Source organism: Choristoneura fumiferana, chromosome 14, assembly GCF_025370935.1.
Source record: "Choristoneura fumiferana chromosome 14, NRCan_CFum_1, whole genome shotgun sequence".
NCBI lineage: Eukaryota > Metazoa > Arthropoda > Insecta > Lepidoptera > Tortricidae > Choristoneura > Choristoneura fumiferana.
In genome coordinates, this window is record NC_133485.1 from 11,955,425 (window position 1) to 11,978,980 (window position 23,556).

Consider the following 23,556-nt stretch of genomic DNA (forward strand, 5'->3'; position numbering starts at 1 on the left):
AATATTCGTTGCTGTTGGTTCACCTTTTACCTCTTTTTATGAATAGTCGCAATATATGGGTTACGACAGCAGTTATTTAGATCAAGTTTTAAGGATTAAGTGATACGGTTTTCCTCCGTTAACAACTTTGATTAGTAAAATTATCTAATACGTTTAAACGAGCAATTCTTGTGTGTAATTCTTGTGTGGAATCTCGGAAACGGCTCCAACGATTTCGATGAAATTTGGTATTGTAGGGATTTTCGGTGAAAAATCGATCAAGCTTGGTCTTATCTCTGGGAAAACGCTTGTTTTATGTATAATAGACGATTGTGTTTGAACGTTACTACAGTTTTGAAGTCGTTTATGGGGCTATTAATATCTAAATGAACTAAAAGCAATTACTTTACTCACACGCCACCTTATGATAGCATACGTCTATGCAGTAATGTGTGTTCACGCAGCTCCTCCACCTCTGCCATCACATTACACTGTTGAGTCTCAGAGTTCATCCTCAGAGCAACACAACCGTTTACCGTGCTACCAGATGTCTCCAGATGCAGTTACATTGTCAGATGTTTGCTTATGCTGGAACGTTTTTTTCTCGTCTAAACCTCTTTAAAAATAGTCTTTATAAAACATTTTAAATTTATAAAGACTATTTGGGCGTTTTCAACAAAAATTACCTTTTCTTTCAAAATTTATTTAATATTTTCATACAAATTTTGTGAGTCAGTTTTGTGACGCCCATACCGAGTGTAGGAAAAAAACGTCACAAAACTGTAATTTTTGATTGCGACATTTTTTTAAACCATCTGAATCGATTGTGCTTTTGATTCTGAGCAGGCAAAACTGTTTTTTTTTTCAAAAAAGAAAAAAAAGAAAGGGTGTGTTTTTTTGTTAAAATGCCCATTTTCGAGTTAGATCCATTTCCAAAACATTAAGTTTTAAAATGCTCATTTTGTTGGAGTCAAGTGCAAGTTCTAAGAAGCTAACTAAACCTATAGGTTAGGTAGGAAAACCAGCTTAGTAGAGTTTATGAGTAGTGAATGAATACTTAACGACATACATAGAAGTTTTTCCGTACGTCCGAAATGCAATCGCGGTGACATATGGTGCAGAAAGATTGCACGATGTCAAAGATTATGCGGTGTCATTATACAACCATAAGCCAATGAAACTGTTACGTCAGCGGCGCGGCGTCTGCGCAACCGGGCCACGCTTGACACACAAATCGACACGCAATCGCACCAATTACAATTACCGCTTACATTGCTGAAATCTCTACCGTTTAAATATACTGGAGACAGGACTAGACTTATTGGCGAGCATTCTACAATAAATAAATAAATATCATGGGACACTAGACACCAATTGACCTAGTCCCAAACTAAGCAAAGCTTGCACTATGGACACTTGGCAACGGATAAACATACTTATTCAGATAAATACATGAGATTGACATTGTGACCGAATCAAGATTCGATAAATATAGATTGAAGTCGAAACTATGACATCGAAACTACAACAACCTGCTGAAATCTATTCTTTAATATTTAAATACTTACTTGCCCATAGATTGATGAATAATATGACTGGAAGAACGACTAAGATAAGCAAAATGTAGTTTACGTATTCATCCATGGTGATAAATAATGGCTGTTGAAATGAAATTCCGTTATATTGCGATAAAAATAATCGCTAAATAGCTGAAATATTAACTTCAATTCTCAGGAAATTCGTGTAAAATTATATTACTTTTATTGCAGGGATTGGATGGGAACTGTTCGTAAACAATTGAGAAAAGGACCCAGGATGTTGTGATCATCGATATTTATAAGCTTTAATAATTATTAAAAGTTGTTCCGAATAAATTGGGTCCATAAAACTACAACTGGTGCAATCGCCCAAGTGTTTTAAAGGGAATTTAGAATAACTGGCTTGGATGGTATTATAATGTTATTAATTAAATACATACTTAAATACATATTAAACATCCAAGACCCGAGAACAAACATTCGTATTATTCATACAAATATCTGCCCAATATATCATCAATAATAATACTATGAGATTTGGATTGAATAAATAACTAGAGCGAGAAGGATGCCAAGAATATACTACTCTACCTCTACCGTAAAAGTACTATTGAACTATTTTTAACTTAATGCACTGTAGAACGTTATCACTACAAGTTTTATAGTGAAATTGCTTCTCGGGCAATGCGGTGTCACTATTGCTTTTTTCTGTAAAGGTGTTCATAAAGGTCAACTCAGTTGGTTCCTACATGATAGTACAAAGATATCTTTACACTTTAGTACCTTTGTCTTTGTATGCCATCTGTTAATTTAATACAAAAGTTCAATCATAAAGTAACAGCGACTAACTGGTAAAGTGTAAATATATTTTTGACCTTGGCTGTACCTACATGGAAACGTTATTTTTATCTACTATCCACTCATGGACAAGAGGAAAACCGTTTAAGGCGTTAGTAATTGTACCTACACTGTAATTTAACTCTAGTAACTTTAAGAATCCAATCGGACAAGCATAAAATTAGGTTAACTATTTAGTAGAGATATTAGGAGATAGAAAGAAGCTCGTATAGAAGATTTTTCTTCAGACGAAAATTAATACCACAATTAGTACGGATACTTTTATTACATTATCAGTCTATGTCATGGAGTTACAATAAATAAGACTCTCCGTACAGTGGTTCTAGACAAGACAATTACAAGCGTAAAGTACCTATAAGGTATTCAAACGAATAGGTCGACATAGAATTTAGTTGTGCCGGGATTACGCTTGTAACCGTCTCGAATAGGTCTAAACTGCCATTAACGACAATTCCCTCGTCTGTTTAAAAAGCAAATTTTTTTTTTTTTTTCGATTGTTTGCACAACAGATACTTAGCCTAACTTAATTTATTGTTTCCTAATTTAGCTCTCAATGAACTTATTGAAATTCACGATGTGTTTGCCGGTAGGATCGTTCTTCTTCACGAGTTCGTCCCATTGCCTAGGATGTCTGGTCTGGATGGCCTTGATCACTTTTTTGATGTTTGTCTTCTGTTTGTCTGTGCATTTCGCACAAGTGGTCTCGACGGCGTCGGGAAGGGTTTCTGAAGCAAAAAGGGCAATAAGAATTTGTAATAATGAGGGTAAATTATTTGCTAGGCAATGAGCAGGCCCGTGCTCAGGGCCCTGTGAGCGATGGGGCCCCCTCGAGACAAAAAAAAATACTTTCAGAATATATAGTATTAAGATGAGAGGAGGTAAATCTTGGCCTCCTTGCCCTAAAGTCCCCAGGGTCCCCGACATGACAAAGACGGCCTTTGCAATGAGATGCCACTATGGTATTTTCTGTAAAAAAGTTCAGAATGAATCACGATCCAGTTTTTTGAGTACGTTAATAGCCATCGCCGGTAAAATGTCAAATGTTAAAAAGGCCACTTCGCAACCAGATCGGCAGCGTACTAGCAAAGCAGAAAGTTGCAGTTTATAAATAAAGGCTTGCCTGCCAAACAAAATCAAGCCTAAAGATCATTAGTTTTCGATAATATTAGGTATAATCGATTAAATTTGTAACCCAAATATTTAATCGACAGGCTTCATCATTCATAAAGCAAACTAAAATTGCAAAAGAAGCAGGAAACATCACAGGTCACTGAATTTGAATTTATCTTGCAGCTAATTTATTTAAAAAAACCGGCCAAGAGTGTATACGCCCAAGATAGGGTTCCGTAGCCATTACAAAAAAATCAAGTATTAGTATTTTTCTATGGATTTTGTATTGTGTACGGAATCTTCCAAGTTTACGTATATTTTTACAACTTAGGCTGCTATTTACTCTTAAACAACAATTAATTCTCAAGCAATCTTAGCTGTTATAATTTTCCTTGTAAATTTGATATATTTACTACCATCCTGAATTTTTTCAAAATTTTCTACCCAACAGTTTAGATTTTAGAGGGGGGGGGGACGCTCGACTTTAATGATAATTTGCACTTTAAAGTTGAATATTTCACAAACAGATCACTGGATCGAAAAATCATTATGGCAATCCCCAATGGTTTTAAAATACCTATCCAACGATACCAAATTTTTCTATTTTTTTTTACCACTGTCGCTGTGACTGATATGTATATTCATGCCACAGTCATTACAGTTTTGTAGTACTAACGGTCTCTGAGCATAGCCGCGGACAGACAGACAGACATGGCGGAACTATAAGGGTTCCTAGTTGACTACGGAACCCTAAAAAACGAAAGGAAATTTACCGTTTCCATGTTCTGAATACATTTTTCTCGGCATTTCCTTATACCCTTGACCGCGGCCTCTTATTTTATGATAAAACAACATTCGGAGTGGTTGTGTTAACTATAAAACACGTTATGTACTTACACAACGATAATGAGAACTACTCATACCACTTTACGTCATGCAGTTCTTATTTATTTTAAATATTACCCAAGAAAACTACTCGTTTGAAGAAGCCATTTAAAGCATTCACAGCCACCGACGCATATATGCGTTTTTGAAACTTCCACCCAGTGCCGCTGTCATAATTATTCATACATTTTGAACGCACATGTGCGTCGGTGGCACCTGTGGTCAGTCAAGTCAAGTCAGGTGACGGTGAATGCTTATATAGTGAATGCTATATATATACACGCAAACTAGACGTAAAACAAGCAAAAGTTTCAACGGTCTTATAAAATATGCGCCAAAATCAAACAAATTGCGAAACTATTATTTTCTTAAATTGTCTTGTAAATCCGGCTCAGTGCGAGTCGGTTCGATTTTTAAAATCACATTGCTCGAAAACTCATTGACGACAGTGATAAAAATTGTAAGTACTGAATATAGGATATGATGAAGGATAATACGTAGAAATATAAGGAAAAATCCGTACAAAATTACAGGCCTACTTCGACCTGTCTAATACTGAACATGAAGTTTTGTACTACAGGGTTTTTCCCTGTTTCGAATGGTGTTTCGCGTACCTGACGGTTTTTCATTAATTGAAAAGCAATTTTAAGACAATTTTGCCTACTTCAAATATAGATTATATTTTCTCCTCTTGAAACAAAGAACTCCTAAACAAAAAACACGGTAATTGCCCAATTATCATATTGTACTATCTCTTTTACATCGATATAATACTTACCTACCCATAGTCTGTTTTTTCGGATAGGTTAGCATAATTAAAGGCTACTCAATCCAGAATAAAAAGCTTACTGGCTGATCGATTCTATTTATACCCACGATCAAGAGATTATTCACTGGTCAGTTTTATTAAAAAAAATACATTAAATTGAACTTCATACATGGTTCAAAAGGCGTGTATAATTGACAATTGTCGCTGTCCATAACGTATCATCATTTCAACAGCACAGCAAAATGGGAACCATGACACAAATGTGAATAAGCGAATCTACTTACTTTTAAAATCTGTGCCTTCTGGAGTGCACCGGCCTTTGTCCAAGAAGCAGTTGACATACGACTTCAGTAGCCTGTCATTTGAGATCAGGGTCTCCACATCAAAGTTGTCATATTTGGAATTGTATTTCTCAGCAGCAAACACCGAAACGAGCAGGCAAGCGAACACAATACAGCTCCTCATTTTGTTTCTGCAAGTTAAATGCTACTTAAACAAAATTCACAATTAATTAATTCCAATCGATCATAAATGACGCGTGTGAGACGATACGAATGTCAAATCGCAATGAAACCTATTCGACTCCTCATGGACAACTACAAGATTCGTGTGTCTTGAATTTAGATGAGGTACTTGGTACCAGTTTGATACCAAACGCAATCAAAGGGAAGTCGTTAAGGACAATGGGTTTTCCAGCGAACATATTGGCAATTGTATGAATTGTATTGTGTAAACTGCTTCCTAAACTGATCCACTCTGGTTCACTACGATCACTAATTTCACAGTGCATGGGAATTCCCACTAAATTGTGGGAGTCTAGTAAGTCCACCCACCTTTTACTCTCTATAGCAGACCCGAAGACTAACCCGACAGAAAGCGACAGTGCTTTTATATTGACGACGATAAACCACTACCTTCACCCGCCATCGGGTCAACTTTGCCAACAAGCAGCCGTTTAATTTTAAACCTTTAACTGAACCGCGTTTGAGTGGTTATTGAACTGCGCGTAATGGGACCTTTGTAACAACCGAGTTTGTATCTGTCTCTTACAAGCTATAATCCAAACATGCGTAGATTACTGCATTACCTGGAAACTTGAGTAACTCTTGCTTTTGGTTCTTGCGTCGTAAGTCGTAAGGAAAACAGTGAGGCGGTGTCGCGTGATCTTGTTTTGTTTACACGGGAATATGAAGCCTAAATCGCCAGTAAGTAGGTACTTTAAAATTGGAATATTGAAGAAATGAGCAACTTAGTTACTAACAGTGACCAATTAAAATAGGTTTAGTTAAATTGTTCTATTTGACTATTATAACATTGTATTTAAAGATAGAATTAAACTTCTGAGATGGGGATAAAATTGCATTGCTTTAACATACGTTGTAGGTTTCCATCTCATTTTAATTTATTTAAAAAAAAACCTAATCTGTTAAAAGCTAGTTCCATTCCAAGGTGTTACTAATGTGTAAGTAGAGACACTTTATTGAGAACCTTAGATTTACATTATTTATTTTAAATCTAAGTACCTAGGTGCTTACAATGCTTAGGGCCTCTTTCACCACTTGTCGACTAACTTTAAGTGTCAGATAAAAATAATGCGGTCTTTGTTTATAAGGACAAAACAAACAGAGACGGCATCACTGATATCCGTCACTTAAAGTTAGTCGACAAGTGGTGAAACAGGCCCTTATATTTATATTTTTTCGAAGTGCACTGCCTGTAATTAATTATACCTATTGCCGAAGTTATTTATTATATACCGAAAAGGCTGCAAAAGATGCGATGCCTAACCAACAAAAAGTTGTAAAACCCCCGACTTCGTCACTTCAAAGTTCAATATCTCAAAAACGGCTAAACCGATTTTGATGAAACATAAAAGAACCATCGCTAAGCAACCTGATTTCAAATAAAAAAAACCGCATTCAAATCGGTCCACCCGTTTAAGAGCTACGGTGCCACACACAGACACACATGGCGGCCCGGGAAACCGGCTCATTTTGACAGGAGCCATGTGCCCAGCTCAGCCCAGCCCAGGGCTTCACACGCGTAAAAAATCCCGTGGGACCGAAAATCATGTTTTAAGGCACATAAGTAAGTTACTTGTAAAAATTATATTTTTAATACAAGATTTTTTGCTCACTTTACTTTTTGTTAACTGTACTTGCATTGTCATCCAAACTACATTTTTCGTACCAAATTTCAAGTGGATGCCATTAACCGCTGAGGAGTTCCGTTCTGCAGAGACGATCCTGGCTGGACTACCAGGTTGTCACTATCAGATTATTTTATTGTCACCAGATTTACATAAGTGCGGCAAATTGAAAGTCAATCGGACTACTGAAAGTGGGTCAAATTTAGCGTCCAAGATTTGTCCCAAACAAACAACTAAATAAATTAACAATGAATTAACGGCAAAACAATCACGTTTGTTGTGTGGGAGCCCCCCTTAAATATTTATTTTGTTCTGTTTTTAGTATTTGTTGTTATAGCGGCCATAGTAACATATAATCTGCGAAAATTTCAAGTGTCTAACTATTACGACTCAAGAGATAGAGCCCTGTAACAGACGGACGGACAGACAGACAGACAGACAGAGTGCGGAGTCTCAGTAATAGGTTTCCGTTGACACCCTTTGGGCACGGAACCCTAAAAAGGTGGCGTCATTACTCGTATCTGTGCTCGTATACTATACTGAAAGAATAGTTACTGCAACTTAGTTTCTTAGAAAATAAATATGCAATTTAAAGTTATGTCTTCAGCTGGGCGTTAGCTTATTACTTGGTGACCACAACTACTTTGTCATAGCATACTATGGTAATTTATTTTAGGTGAATAGGGATGTTGACACCACCAATCAACCGACGTACTTTTTATGAGCTGTCAAAACACAATTCTCCCATAGAGTTTCAATGGCAATCGCTTATGATGTCATAAGTCGCTATTTGTTCGCCAACTCAATCAACTAACTATTTATTTGTTTTAAAGCAACAAAAATCGAATTTTACAGTTAATCGAAAATTAATCTGGTTTTCAGGGCTAAAATAAAGCGTTTTTTTACTGGAGTCGTGTCTTCGAATTATTTTTTAATGGCGTCAACATCCATATTCAATGACCGATGAATGAAAAGTAGCGCTGTGTTCAATAATTTGGGATTTCGAGATTTAATTACAACGTAGGCTTGACGTCGTTTGTGTTCAGGTACCGCGGAAGTAACAAGGGGTGAGGAGCAAATTTTCAACCGACTTCAAAAAGAAGGAGATTATCAAGTATGTTTTGAACATGAAACTACCGTGAGACTCACTTATTTCAAATGGTAACTAAACGGATAATTCACCTCTGAAATCGAGTTTAGCTCGACATGTTTCGGGCTAATCCGGACGTGTGTGCGTGTTGCAGCAGCCGCGGTCGCGTTGCGCCCAGAAGAAGGGTTACGAATTAGCCCGAAACATGTCGAGCTAAACTCGATTTCAGTCGTGAGTCGTATTGTTATCATTTAAAATCGTCAGTATGTTTTGGTCACTATTTCCTCCGTCCAATTATAAAATGTGGAACTTTATCGTATCGACGTCGAACGAGTGGTGTAGCAACACCCTTACCTAGTCCTTATGCAAACAAAGCTTAAGCGTTAGCAATCTTCTTCTCAAAGTTGTCGTAATATTTGTGGCTCGGATCGAGTCGGGTCTTGAGTTCCGTGTGCCCGTCCGGCAGGTATTGCTTGAACGCCTCGAATGTTCGCCGAGCAAAGCGACGTTGCGATGGTGAGCACTTGGCACACCCGGTCACTATTATTTCTGGTAGCACGCCTGTAAATACAACGAAGAGGAAGAAAAGTAAAAAAAAAGCTTACGATCCTACTAATATTATGGTTTAAGATTTTTTTATTTTCTCAAAAGAATATAAACATTCACTTACAGAGAAAAACACTAATTCTAAAAAATGGTTTGGAAAACAGTGCGTACTTATCTTAGAGTACGAGTATACATGCAAGTACGTTTATTACGTTAATTAACAATTTTAATTACTTATCTTATATTACTAACTTATATTACAAAATTCTTTGAAGGTAGTTTTAATAGTGCATTTTCTATCCTTCGATGTTTACTAAGGCCACGACATGGTACCGGGGCGGAGCGGGCGTACCCGCGGATTAGCGGTTCATTTTATTGAAGCAGTGAAAAATCCCTTTCTATGTGGCTTTTCAGTAGTTTTTTAAATGTATTTAATGATTTGGCATCTTTTATATCTCTAGGCAATTTATTGTATGTTTGTGCTCCGTCGTACATGATACATTTTTTTCCATAGTTTGTCCTAAATTTTCGTAAGATTATATTATTTGCTTGCCTAGTAACGCGTTTTTGAATTTGCATGTGTTTTGTAAAAGTAATATTAGTATGTATATCTTTGGTTACAATTTTCCGAATAAGCACACAGGTGTTATATTTATACAATTGAGATAGATTTAGGAGTTTTGTTTCTTTATAGATTTTTGTAGTAGGAGTAAGGTATTTGTAGGTAAATAATGATTTTATAATTTTGTTTTGGGTAGTTTGTAAAGCTTTGAGGTTGGTTTTAGCTGCCGATCCCCACACTTCAATTAAGTATTCTATATGTGATTTTACTAGGCTGTTATAAATATTATAACGTACCCTCGTTGGTAGGCATCGAGCTATGCCCCTCAAAGCACCTGTTAACGAAGTCAGTTTGGTTCGGATTTTTGATATATGTGGTTTCCATGAGAGGGTACTATCAAGAATCAGACCCAAATATTTCACCTTGGTGACTCTATGAATGGGCTCACCATTTATAGCTAATTGATTAATGTCGCCAATGTTTTTGTTTTTCGCAGCAAAAATGATATAGTTTGTTTTACTTATGTTTATTGTAAGTAAATTAGACTGCATCCAAGCGTGTAATTTGTTTAAATCACGTTGAGCTTTCGATATCATTGCATCGATTGAGTAACCAAAATAAAATAAGCTGGTATCATCGGCATACAAGGTGATTTCCCCTTCCAGGCCAATATCCTGTATACTATTAATAAAGATTAAAAAAAGCAACGGTCCAAGGATAGAGCCTTGGGGAATGCCATATGTCATAAGGTGAGGTTGACTTTGGTGCTCATTTATCTTTACAATTTGGTATCTGTTCGTGATGTATGATTTAAATAACTCATATGCAGAGTTCATGATACCTATGTCTTTTAGTTTTTGCAAAAGTAATTCATGGCTTACTGTGTCAAACGCCTTTTTTAGGTCTATGCATATGCCTAGTGCAATATTCTTCTTATCAATATTTAATTTAATTTTTGTAACTAAGTCTATAGTAGCTGAGAGTGTGCTAGATTTGGGCCTAAACCCATATTGATGTTTAGACATGAAGTCACGCGAATCCAGATATGTACTGAGTCGATTATGTATTATCTTTTCAAAAATTTTGCATGGTACTGGAAGCACAGATATAGGTCTGTAATCTCCAGGTTCCAGCTTATTGCCTGATTTAAAGATGGGAGTAACCTTAGCAATTTTAAGAGATTCGGGAAAATAGCCTTCGTTTAAGCACTTATTGATACACGCAGTCAGAATAACAACTACTAATTCCTTAACACATTTAATTATTTTCGCACTAATTCCGTCCAAACCACAGCTAGCATTTGTTTTTAAGTTATTTATAATTTTATCCACTTCTCCTACGGTGGCGGGTGTAATACATGTTAATGTCAGATTCGATACGTTTGCATTTTCATTTAACAACCTGTGACTCTGGGGGTGAGCTGGTATTTGAGTGGCTAAGTGGGACCCTATGCTAGAGAAAAAATTGTTGAATGTTTCGCAAATTTCTTTTGGATCTGATATCACGCCTAAGGGAGACTTTAGTTTTTTTGGGACGAATGATGTTTTAATTTTATTTTTTGATAGGTTATTTATAAGTTGCCACATTTTGTAGGGATTTCTCTCGCAATTTGTAAATTCTTTATAGTAATATTTATTTTTGGCGCTCTGTATATCGTGGGAGACTCTTTGTCTTTGATCTGTATATTCTCTGCGTAGTTTCTCATCTTGTGGTGTTTTCTTTAAATTGTGCCATAAAATATTTCTGTCGTTAATAGATTTAATTAAGTGTTTGTTGATCCAGTCAGATTTTGGGGGGTTTTGTCGCTTAGTTTTTGTAATTTTGTTCTTGGCAATTGCCTCTAATAGGGTTGATTCAAAACGTTCATACTGATCTTCTATATCTGAAAAGTTGCGGAAAGTACAATCTATGGTTTTATACAGATTTCGATAATCTAGAGCGGTATATTGCAGTAGTTGTGGTCGTTCCGGTTGACACCTTCTCAATTCAAAAAATATCTGTTTATGATCCGATAATGAGGAATCTATGATAGTTAGTTTGTATGTGTTTTCTTTGAGATTTGTGCATACGTGATCCAGTATGGTTTTCGAATATTCAGTTTCTCGGGTACAATGTTCTTTGTCTAATTTATTTAGTATTCTGTAATTGTTTTCTTGTAGCATATATTTATATTCACGAACAGATTTATCTTTACTTAATAGGTTAAAATTAAAATCTCCGAACACTAGAGCTCTTTTCTTTCCAGATAGTTGGTTTTCGTAGTTTTCTAAAAATTCAGCCGTACTGGCTGTAGGTTGTTTATAGATTGCACCAATATCTAGTGATAGTTTATTCAGGTGAATCCATAAGAAGTGATTGCCATCTTGACATTGTTCTGCAACGAGCTCGTGTTTTAGATCATTGTGGACATATATGGACACCCCTCCTCCTCTTGAATGTTTCCTAAAGTTAAAATAGTGAGTATAATCAGGAAAATCTAGCCTCGCTGCTTCAAGGTCGTTTTTGATCCAGGTCTCCGTAAGTACGACCACATGTATTTTAGTCTTAGAAGATTTTATGATACATCTCATTTCATCGATTTTTCCTGGAGTCACAAGACTTCGGATGTTTGCATATAAGAAATTAAGTGACTTGTTTTTGTGAGTTGATACGTTTTCATAACTATCGGTAACAACATATATTATATTTTTACTTTCCACGCTTCTTGTATCTAGTTTTTTGGCTGGTTTTTTATAATTTTTGGTGTACCTTTAATATATTTTATAGTAAGGTTTAGCTCTCCACTATCACTACGCGTCTTCAGTTCTTCTTGTAATTTTTTCATATGCTGCTGCTGATACGGTGTTTTGTCGGAATAGATTTTTATGGGTCCGAGTTCGGTGTTACCTCTATTGCGTAAAATTGATTTTACAATCGCTTGTGATGAATAACAAACTTTTAGTGGCCTGGATTTCGAGTTATCAAATTTACCAATTCGTATTATTTTTTCTGGTGGAGGACACTCCGGGTATATGGTTGTTATTATGTTGTTTATAATTTGTTTGTCGGCTTCTTGTCTAGCTTGTTTATTATCATCTCTTGGTTCCGAAATACCCGTGACCACAATATTTTTCGTACGTTCTTGTCGGTCTTCCATTTCGGCTAAAAGATCGTTATAAATGTTTGGTTGACAAGTTTTTCCTGATTCAAGGATGTCACATTTAACCTTCTGAACGTCGTTTTGAAGCTCTCTAACTTTTTCTTCAGTGGCGTTCACGTTACTGCTAAGGTCTGCAATTTGTTTTTTGACATTGTTATTTTCCGTCAATAGATGTTGTGTTGTAGTTTTTAGATCCTGTAGTTGGTCTTTGATTATAGTAACGTTTTCACTGATTTTTTGAAGATTATCATTGTTTGATTGAGAGGAAATACTAAGAATTTCCAAAATTTCCCTTTTAAACTCGTTAAATTGATGCGTAAACTCATTTTCTGGTTCTTTTCTTTTACGAAAACAAATGTTTTTGTTTTCGGAATCACTAAGTTCTAAGTTAGATAAGTTTGGGAATGAACTACTATGACCCGCTGTAGCAATCTTACCCTCATTGTTTTTATTCTTTGAAGGAGAATGCATCACGTTCATTCTCGTTTTACACGGGTATGCTGGTAAACGCTCCGCTTATCGCTACTCCAAGTCAATGTGCGCGCAACCCTTAGAAGGGCGCGAAGGCAGCAGGTAGCCGTTGACCGATCCGCACAACACACAGCAGCGTGCACTTTATATTCACTTTAATAGTTGGAGTACTAAGGTTTAAAATTGTTTCAAGTTATATTTAAAAAAATAATATTTTGCGTTAGAATATTAAAGATAATTGACACACGTCCACTCGGTACGCACGTATTTCCATTATATTATTAATGCAAAAGTTTGTAAGGCTGTTTGTTTGTTACTTCTTCATGTCTTTCTAAACGGAACCGATGTAAATGAAATTCTGTATAAAGATAGTTTGAGTCCTATGGAAGGTTATAGGATAGTTTTTATCCCGACAACTTGCATGTAGTTCCCGCGGGATAACGAGAAACGAATTCTACGCGGACGGAGTCGCGGGCAACAGCTAGTAGCTTATAATTGCAATGATAAAAGACGCCATATTGTCTCAATCACTCTGAACCACAACTGCATTCATGTTTTCGTTCTGTCGAGAATAGTAAGTATAAAGAGATATAACGGTTGACAGATAAGTGTAATCAACTTGTTTTTGGCAATAGACTTTTTTTTAAGTGATTGCGTGCGCCTGAGACAATATAGCCTCAGTTTTTTGTTGTAGTAAGTATTGCGGTGATCGCACCAATAAGATTTCCTAGGGAATTCAGAGGCGAGAAGCGGGGCTGGCAAGCGTTAACGGTCAGTGCTAAATTTACGTGCCGCGGGGTGATGAGTACTTAGTAATATCAGTAATCGAGACGTGAACGCAAATGCATTGGAGTCGTATTATTGTGTCAAAACTCACACTAAAGCGCCAGGCGCTGGTTCTTTGAACTCGATTTTGTCATTAATGATAGACGAATCTAAGTTTGTACAGGTCGTAAACACAGCCTATAGATGTCTAATGTTAGATTTCTTGCAAGGAATCCAAGCAACAGCCCAAGGAAATTGTACGAGGTAATGCATCGGCTCTCTGGATATTAAACAAAGCTTTGAGCCAATAGCTTTACTCCTTCTTTACTAAATTTAAATTAAAAATAAAAATACTTAAATAAATTTAATTTAAATTTACAATTATTCCTTACTTCTGTCAATTGTAAAGGTTACCTGGAAGAGATCGCTCTGAAGCGATAAGGCCGCCTATTGCTTACCTTAGGAAATCTCTATGTATATACCTGTGTTTTCAGTACTGCTTACTGTGTTGGTGTGCAATAAAGATTTATTGTATTGTATTGTACTCCTATGGAAGAATAAAATTGGCTAGCTTTCTCTTCCGTTGATAATTTGGAATATCCTTGCTTAATGCACCTCTATGATTCGGAATACATATATATTTACCAAATTTCAAACCTCTAAGTACAATACATTACCATACAATACAAATATGTATTCTATAATGCACACCACAAATCAGTATAAAATTTTACATATCTAATTATGAACACAAAACACAGGGTAGGCGGTCTGACCTCCAGTAGTGTAAATTAATTTATTCAGGCGATACACTCATTTACTTCTTCGCTAAAAGCATGCTTGTCTGAGTTACACATATATTCTGCATGTTATGACATTTATGAGCCCCATAAACGTAACTGTGGTGCAAGGTTTTAGTAAAAAAAAACCATGGTGAATTAGCGTAGTTCCAGTCTGTCAGTCAGTCATGTTACTCTTTTATAATTATAAAGATGTACTTACGTTTAAACACTCGCCCAACGGGCGTGCAAGGGCCTCGATCCAGGAAACATTCCATATATTTCTTCAACAGCCTAGGATTCTGAGCCAGGGTCTCCACATCAAAATAATCATACCGCCTATCATAGTAATCTTGACACAAAACCGAAGATACCAGCAAGATGATGAACAAAATAATTCTCATTATCCTAACCCATAAAAAGCTTAATTACAGATCAGTGTTTAGTATTGATTATTTTGAAAGTTTTTAATGTTGTTGCAAAATCTGATTCTCACTGTGATCGAACTGAACCTAATGACGTAATCCTCAGATTTACATCTATTTATAACCATCCTAACTCATACTTAATGTACGATTAAATAAAGCGATCCTCCGCGTACAAAACAGCCTTCGGCCGATCTCCACACAAACACAAGGAAGCAGAGGCATATATAAGTCATAGCTATTAGATATTCTATAATGCTCCTTTGTTGACTTTTTTGTTTTCTACCCGAAGATCAATTTTTATAGACATTGCCTTGCCAGGTTTAACCAGTAGCATCAAGCAAAGGATTGTGTGTTGGAAGAAGATCTATCTATAAACAAATACTTACCTCGAGATACTTGATAAAGCCTTGTCAGCAAAGCTTGTGTTATGGGTACTAGGCAATGGATTAATTATTTAAATAGATATTAAGCACTCGAAGACAGACATTCATATTTTTAATATCTGCCCCGACTGGGGATCGAACCCGGAACCTCCAAGCTTCATAGTCAGGTTCTCTAACCATCTTAGCAGTCAGGTCGTCAACAACAGATAAAAGCGTGATTATAGTTCATGGTGCCCGTGGTGCAGTAAGAATGCAATACCTTGCCGTGTTTTGACGTATATGATACGATTACATATGTCCATAGAATGTTAGGCAGATTTCCGACATTGTCGCACTCAATCTCTATCGTGAGATTCCGTCCGGTGAGAAACCGAATAGAACTTAACTCTCTATAATTTCACATTGGGGATGGAATTCCATGATAATTTGATTTAGGGTTAACCTGTAGAATAAAGGAGTGTCAAAAGATATAGGTGATGCACCAGAATTTGTGAACTTGCATTTATTTCGAAAACAACTTATCAAACGGGTTTATGAAAATTCTGTACACTCTCTCTGCTGTGGGATCCACCAGCGCCCCCAATATGTCTGTTACAACTAGACACAAAAGGGGAGGCCTTTGTTCAGCAGTGGACGTTTTCCGGCTAATGATGGTGATGATGAACTAGACACAAGCATCTTCGAAGTTCTTTATATTCAGGCTGTGCCCATTTTTATTTATTTTTGTGATTCACGGCGCTCTCATAACTCTCATGGCTACTTGAACTTGGAAAGCCTTATATTGTTGGCAGGGAGAGTATTATTAGTACATGTATTAACCCCGATTTTATGCAATAGCTTTTTTAAGCGGCTCAATGTATTTGTTTTCAGAGTCGTATTTCTTCTTGAACACTTCGTAATCAGCTGGGGCCTTCTCCTCGAGGCCTACGAGGAATTTCTTCAAGATTCCCTTCTGTGCCGTGGTGCATTTCGCACAAGCTTCCCGGATTGCTTCTGGCATGTCAGCTGGAAACAAATAATTTTAATTTATGACACCTTGTCTATAAGCGCCTTCAGATGTTCTTTCTAAAACATCCTTATTTCAAGAAATATTCCATGGACATCTTAATGACAATCATAATTCATTCAAGATGTTCGTTTTTACAAAATCCATACTTAATCAATATACTTAATACTTAATAATATTATAAATGCGAAAGTGTGTGTGTTTGTACGTTTGCGTGTATGTTTGTCTGTCATTCACGTCGAAATGGAGCGATGGATCGACGTGATTTTTGGCATAGAGATAGTTTATGGGTCAGAGACATAGGCAGATAGTGACATGTGCATTTTTTACAGCAAAAAATGCACAGTTCCCGAGGGAACAGCGTGCGATAACCGAATTCCACGCGGACGAAGCCGCGGGCAAAAGCTAGTACCCAACTTCATAATTACAAAGTTTCCTTAAGTAACCCATGTTAAGTAAGTAACCCATGACATAAGCCGAAACTAGTAGATCCTGTGTTTCGGTCTGGAAAAGCTAAAATAGAATTTTTAAATAAATATCTAAACAATCCCCAGTGAAAAATAATAATTCAAAATTCCATCAACTAGGTACATTACAAATTATTAATAGTTACTTTGTTTTAATTTAAATAGCTAGAAATAGAATTCCCGATATTCTAAAATAAACGATATCCTAAACCTACCTTTCTTCCCCAGTGAAAAATAAATATAGCTGTTTCCTTTGCCATGTTATCAACTAAGGTACATTACTAAATCGTTCTAAAATTAATGAATGCAACCACGAAATCGATAGGAACCTCGTAGTTTACTAATCACAAAATAAAAAACCTAAAAGTCAACCGGTAAGTCAACCAATGCGTGAATTTGCTAACCATACTCTGAAACCTTACCGAGGCCGAGATCTCTAAATCATAATATTAAATAGGTTTTAATTTAAATATTCATCTTCGTTATATCTAAGCCCCACTAATTAATTGAACACAAGCAGATGCCTACGATATCCTCAGTGACATATACCTTTCTTTACCTTTACCTTTACCTATATTTAGCAGAAACATTATTTACGATCGTATTTCAGATTTTGGCTACCCGTCTGTGAGTCAGGACCAGATCAAGGCAAACCATATAGCTGTTATTTCCAATAATCTGGCTGTCCTTGGGCATTACCAACCAATTATTCATTGCACATGTTATTGTGTACTCAGTATGCGGAAACCGTGTGTTGATGCTTGGCATATAAGAACTTAGGTGATCAAAGGATGCGTTTGGGTTTTAAATCGTTCTAAAATAATCTTCCAGCTTACTCACCTTTGAAGCTAAGCTGCACGTTATCGCAAGGGCTCTTGTCAACGAAGCAGCCGAACCATTCTTGCAGCTTCTTCGGATCGTTCACGATGCCATCGATGTCCAAGTCGTCATTCTCAGCCGTATACGTCCCTTGCCCAACGGCCAGGACCACCAGAGTTGACAGGATGACAAGTAACTTCATATTGAACTGTGGAGTCGTATTATCGAATCAGGCGTTACTTGTCCATATCTATAAACTTTGAGAATCAAATAGAGAAAGAGAGAGACACCGTGGAGTTGCTTTTAAGTGTTAAAAATCATTGAATAGTTGCCAGAGGCCCTTCTATACAATGGGTTTTTAAATTACTCTGGAATATTCCAGCACATCAAATTTTTTGACCCAAAATGTAGTCACACTTTTAACGCGGTACACTTTGAACATCAACCAATGCGTGAATTTGCTAACCATAATTTTAAAAACTCTGAAATCCGCTTGCGAGGGTATTTAGTCATAAACCAACTGAACCATCTGTTGAAATATTCTAGATTAATCTTAAAACAAAATCGAAATAAAGAATTAGACTTTTTGTACATACTGTGTATATTTTATTCAAATTAGTAGGATAGTTATGGAGGTCAGGAGGGAGGCCTTTGCCCAGCAGTGGGACAATACATAGGCTTTATTATATAAAAGGATAGCTTATTTTTTTTAATAAGTTAGGCTTTGTAAAAATCTAGACAACGAAATATGAGAGGTTACGTATATGAACGATGTTGTTAGCGTTTAGTTAAGGGGTTGACACTGTCAGAGCAATTAATAATATTGTAAATATGTTTAAAAAAAATATGCCTCGTTGAGTATCTTGCCGGATTCTTCTCAACAGAGGTTTTTCCGAACCGGTGGAAGATTTTTTTTGACATTCATAAGTGCTTTATAGCCTAAATTGAATAAAGATATTTTGACTTTGACTTTGATTTGTATGAAAACCCTGTCAACTTCAATATTTGAACTCAAGCGTAAATCTAATAATAACATGAGATTCCTGCGGTCATCATGCATCCACTACCTACTACTTACCTCTCACATTACACTTTCTAGATTTTTTTAACATACAACGGCAAAATCCACTAGACACTGGCAAAATGGTCCTCCAATGGACAGAGAAATATTTAGCAAAAAAAAAAAAACTAACTTAAGCTCACCTTGCTGTGGATAGACAAATAAACGGTTGGGCAAATGGACACTTGGTAACAGATGAAGTACAAAGTAAGACTGAGGTAGAAATGCTACGTTATCTATATTATTACTATGCAAGCTATATTTTGACTTTGACATTAAACATCTTACACATTATTATACAAACACATCGTTAATACCACTATCGCTAAATATCATGACTACTATGTAAATAGCTCCATTGTGGGGAAAAAAAATAAGACTTCGTTTTGCCTTGCATAGTTAAACAGAGATGGATGTGAGATCGAAATTTAAGTAACAAATTAAAACCGGTTTACCCACTTCAAATAAATAGGAAAGCATGACTACAGATGTTGGACAAAAATCTTAAATAATAAGTTTTTGCAAAAAATAAACTTAATACAAACTTGGTAGTTGTACTCTGGGGTCTGACCATGATCTCAGCACGATGGAACTTCTCAATAATTAATTCATCTTGATACGTGGAAATTTGTAGAAAAATGAAATTCTTAGCAAAAAAAATTAAAAAAAGAAATTACGGAAAGATTAGTTAGACGTCACAGGTGACTGAAGAGCTGGCAGCTTCCTCGGACAAAGAATTAACCTAGCTATTCAAAGAGGAAACGCTGCCAGCATCTTCGGGACCTTGCCTAAGGGGTACCCCGTTATGTAAGTTTTTTATTTTATGTAGGTATGAGTTTGTTAAGTATAGGACTGTTTTTAATTGAATACTAAAAGTTATGTACATAAATTATGTAGATATAAAAATACTCTGTCATATTTTTTTGAACCCATTAAATTAAAATATTAAATTGTCTCCAGAAGATAAAGTCTTCAACATACCTGGATAGCCTGCAGTTGAATGAGGATCTTTTTGTCCACAAACGTTTTATACTGACGATTGTAGGTGACTCCGCCAAGGTGGTCTGCATACGCTATTATATTTTTTTTACTTAAATTTCGATTTTAAAGATAAGAACGTATTTCAATCCGTGGATCGTGAGACGCGAGGAGCATAAGATGGAAGGCGAGTCCACTGTCTCATACGAATTAAATTAAATATACATACCTACATTAAAAAAAGCCACCGCGATGCTCAAATGAGACTGGACTGGCCAAGTTTGCCGCTTGCACCCAGAGAGGTGGTTACAGTTCACCACACAGTGGATGCCCCCATGATGGCTACCGGCGTCGCCGCAGACGTAGACCTAGACGCGTTTTCCAGCGACAGGTCAGCCATAAGTGCTGACAGGGCGAGTTGGAAATCCAAGGGAGCGGCTTTTGCCCAGAAGTGGGATATTACCACAGGCTTATAATAAATACATTAAAAAACCGGCCAAATGCGATTTGAACTCGCGCACCAAGAGTTCCTTACAAAGTAGGCATCTATCATAAAAATGATGACGAACATTATAATTATGACTGCAAAAATTATGAGATTAGATGCGCACCGAGTAATCATCTTCAAATTCATTGTGATTTAGTTTCATGATTTGTATGGCCGGCGGCTTAAAGCAGGTTATCTTAATGGGGTATAAAGCGTTTTGAGTTGGACACGTTAGAGGAAAATTTATTCATTATATATCCACTCATTATAGCGATATATTCTGGGTATGCTTTTGATGTAATAACCAGACCTTGGAAAAGGGCAATAAAACTTTAACATTATAAAAATCCATTATGACGCTTTTAACAGCCTACTTCCCTTCTGAGGGTTCCGCATCCGAAGGACCTTATTAATAATTAATAATAATAACGGAACCTTATTAATGCTGCCTCCTGCTGCTGCTGTCTTGTCTGTATGTTTGGTTGTATCTATGATTAAAAAGGTTAGAACTTTGTTTTGCACATTTCCAAAGTTAATAAGTTATGGCACAATACAGGTTTGTTAAGCCACTTGTTGGAATGTATTTTACCAAATTTGTAATGCACCTTCTGATTTGTAGCTACACAGATAATGATTATATTAAAAGCAATAATCATTAGTTATAGTTAGTTAGATTATAGTTATACTGTAAACTGAAATCGTTTAAATAGTGTAAACTAGTCTAATCTTAGACTAGTTTATCTAAACACTGTTAAAATTTACTATTATTGGAGGAGCGAGGTCTCCTGATGCAGGTATTTCTTTGGACGCGTTGGACGTCCACCAATGAGATGGACAGATGACCTGGTTAAAGCCGCAGGTTCGTGGGGGATGCAAGCCGCTGCCAACCGAAGTAACATAGAGGCCTATGTCCAACAGTGGACGTCCTACGGCTGAGATGATGATGATAATGATGATGAAAACCTGCCTATCTGCTAATTACACGGCCAAGTGTTAAGAGGCTTAACAATCCCGTGTCATGACTGTACACGTCATCATTATCATCATCATGTCAGCCGAAAGACGTCCACTGCTGGACATAGGCCTCCCCCAAGGCTCTCCACTCAGACCGGTCTTGTGCTTTTCGCATCCACCGCGATCCCGCGATCTTAACCAGGTCGTCGCTCCATCTTGTTGGAGGCCTACCGACAGCTCGTCTCCCGGTCCGCACTGTACACGTACTTACATGGAAATATGGAATCATCTTCCTTCTATACTTTTTAAAATAATAAACTTAATAACAAAAGATTTGTGCTGTCATTTCGCTGGCTGATTTGGCTGGCTTGTCAGACATTGACAAAAATATTTTCAATGTTTATTTTTTTAATGGTACCTACCTTCTAATATTGGCAGAAAAGGTAAACACACAGTCGGTAAATGCATTTTATACCGAAAATAAACATTCAAAAAATTCATAATTTCATAATTATTATCTGCCCTGAACTTGGAACCTCGAACTTGGGATCTCAAGCTTCGTAGTCTGGTTCTCTGACTTCTAGGCAACTTCAGCACTTTCTTATTCGCCTAAACGACGGATGAGTAAAGGAAATACCCATGTACTCGTATTCTACTTTCTAACATTACCTAATAGGTTGTGGGACGTGTGTAGGTTACTGCTTACCTACGGTTTAATTAAATAATATAATGGCATCAATTGAACGTTTTAATGGAAGTAGGTTTGAGTCTTATTCATACAGCCTACGCTGAGTCTTCATGAAAAGAAACACTATTTTTTTTTTTTTTCGTATTGTTCGATGTTGCTAACATCCTAAGTATTTTTATTTTATTAAGGTTCATGTAAAGACATGTTCATCCTCAGCTTGACGCCCAAGGGCACACTAGTATTTATTACAATAATTTAATTATTTAAATAATTTAGTAAGTACCAACCTACCAATAGTTAACGAGCGATTATAGAAAGCTGGCCAAGAGCGTGTCGGACACGCCCAAGATAGGGTTCCGTTGCCATTACGAAAAAATCAATAAGTATATTTTATACCTTAGGCTGCTATATTTACTCTTAAATTACTTATACTTAATTAATTATTTCTCTAAAGGTAATTTTCCTTGTAACTTTGATATACTTACCTACTACCATCCTGAATTTTTTCAAATTTTTTCACCTAACAGTTTAGATTTTAGAGGGGGGCGGGACGCCCGAGTTTAATGTAAATTTGCACTTTAAAGTTGAATATTTCGCAATCAGATCACTGAATCGAAAAATCATCTTGGCAACCCCCCAATAAAATACCTATCCAGCGATATCCCACACTATAGGCTTAGTCGAAAAAAAAACACCCCCACTTTACGTCTATGGGGGCTAACATTTTTTTTTACTTTTTTTTATTTTACCACTGTCGGCGTGACTGATATGTATATGTCGGCGGCCGATCGTAAAATCCGCCAGATCACGAAATTCCTAGGCATATCGTGAAATGCCGCCATTCATGAATTGGCTAAGGGACATCCGCCATATCGTTCATAACTCACCGTTTAGCGATTTGCCTAGTGACGTTTAGGGCAGATCATGAAATTCCTAGGCATATCATGAAGCGCCGCCCCATTTCATGATTTGGCCAGTTTAGGCAGATCATGAATTCTAGGCATATCATGAAACGCCGCATATCGGTTCTGGCACTTCGCCGGCCGCTGCCGCCACGCTCGCTTCGCTCGCTCGGCTCGTGCGTCGTGATCACAATTAATACTAAACCTCCTCGCTTCGCTCGTCGTACCTAAATTTTTCTATATAAATAAATAACAACTAGTGAATACTTTATTTACCAACAAAATTCTAACCTCTAAAATACTGGCAGACGTCCATGGTTTTTTCACATTGTGCACAGAATCCGTTTGATTCACATAAAAAGAACGGAGCTGATGTTCAAAAGCTTCTTTTGCACTTCTATTTGAATTCAATCACTATTTTCGGTTTAAAGATCATTTTGTTGCGACGCCGACATTTTTCACGCGCTAAACAACACGGGCGGTCAGGGTCACGGCCGCCATTGCATACGCAGCGCAACCAGTGGCCAAATAAGATATTTTACGATGTGCCCGGTATAGAGCTAGGAATATCGACGAATGCGTTGCTCTAATCGATCTGCCGTATTATTTCTCAGGCACATCGTGATATGCCTGGCCAACGTTTAGGCATATCATGAAATTGGCGGCGTTTCACGATATGCCTAGGAATTTCGTGAACTGGCGGATTTTACGATCGGCCGCCGACATATAATATTCATGTCAAAT

At 36.8% G+C, this 23,556-nt stretch overlaps 3 protein-coding genes across 6 annotated transcripts; all 3 read right to left on the bottom strand.

Annotated features, from left to right (window-relative positions):
• Positions 1 to 2,621: 2,621 nt before the first annotated feature.
• Positions 2,622 to 8,823, bottom strand: LOC141435166 (ejaculatory bulb-specific protein 3-like). 3 transcript variants are annotated; one of them, XM_074097767.1, is made up of 3 exons: positions 8,733 to 8,823; positions 5,424 to 5,611; positions 2,622 to 3,100 (listed from the first exon to the last, which is right to left on the bottom strand). In XM_074097767.1, the coding sequence occupies exons 2-3, from the start codon at positions 5,602 to 5,604 to the stop codon at positions 2,919 to 2,921; spliced, it is 363 nt and encodes a 120-aa protein (XP_073953868.1). In that variant the 5' UTR covers positions 5,605 to 5,611; positions 8,733 to 8,823; the 3' UTR covers positions 2,622 to 2,918. The 3 variants fall into 3 exon arrangements, with proteins under 3 accessions (XP_073953868.1, XP_073953869.1, XP_073953867.1); XM_074097768.1 differs by lacking the exon at positions 8,733 to 8,823 and adding an exon at positions 5,973 to 6,390; XM_074097766.1 differs by lacking the exon at positions 8,733 to 8,823 and having other exon boundaries at positions 5,424 to 5,929.
• On the bottom strand, positions 8,733 to 15,233 carry LOC141435165 (ejaculatory bulb-specific protein 3-like). The gene is made up of 2 exons (XM_074097765.1): positions 14,864 to 15,233; positions 8,733 to 8,939 (listed from the first exon to the last, which is right to left on the bottom strand). The coding sequence occupies exons 1-2, from the start codon at positions 15,042 to 15,044 to the stop codon at positions 8,755 to 8,757; spliced, it is 366 nt and encodes a 121-aa protein (XP_073953866.1). The 5' UTR covers positions 15,045 to 15,233; the 3' UTR covers positions 8,733 to 8,754.
• A 704-nt stretch (positions 15,234 to 15,937) lies between these two features.
• Positions 15,938 to 19,854, bottom strand: LOC141435176 (ejaculatory bulb-specific protein 3-like). Of its 2 annotated transcripts, none has more exons than XM_074097779.1 (3): positions 19,785 to 19,854; positions 17,765 to 17,951; positions 15,938 to 16,456 (listed from the first exon to the last, which is right to left on the bottom strand). In XM_074097779.1, the coding sequence occupies exons 2-3, from the start codon at positions 17,943 to 17,945 to the stop codon at positions 16,278 to 16,280; spliced, it is 360 nt and encodes a 119-aa protein (XP_073953880.1). In that variant the 5' UTR covers positions 17,946 to 17,951; positions 19,785 to 19,854; the 3' UTR covers positions 15,938 to 16,277. The 2 variants fall into 2 exon arrangements, with proteins under 2 accessions (XP_073953880.1, XP_073953879.1); XM_074097778.1 differs by lacking the exon at positions 19,785 to 19,854 and adding an exon at positions 18,947 to 19,097.
• Positions 19,855 to 23,556: the final 3,702 nt, after the last annotated feature.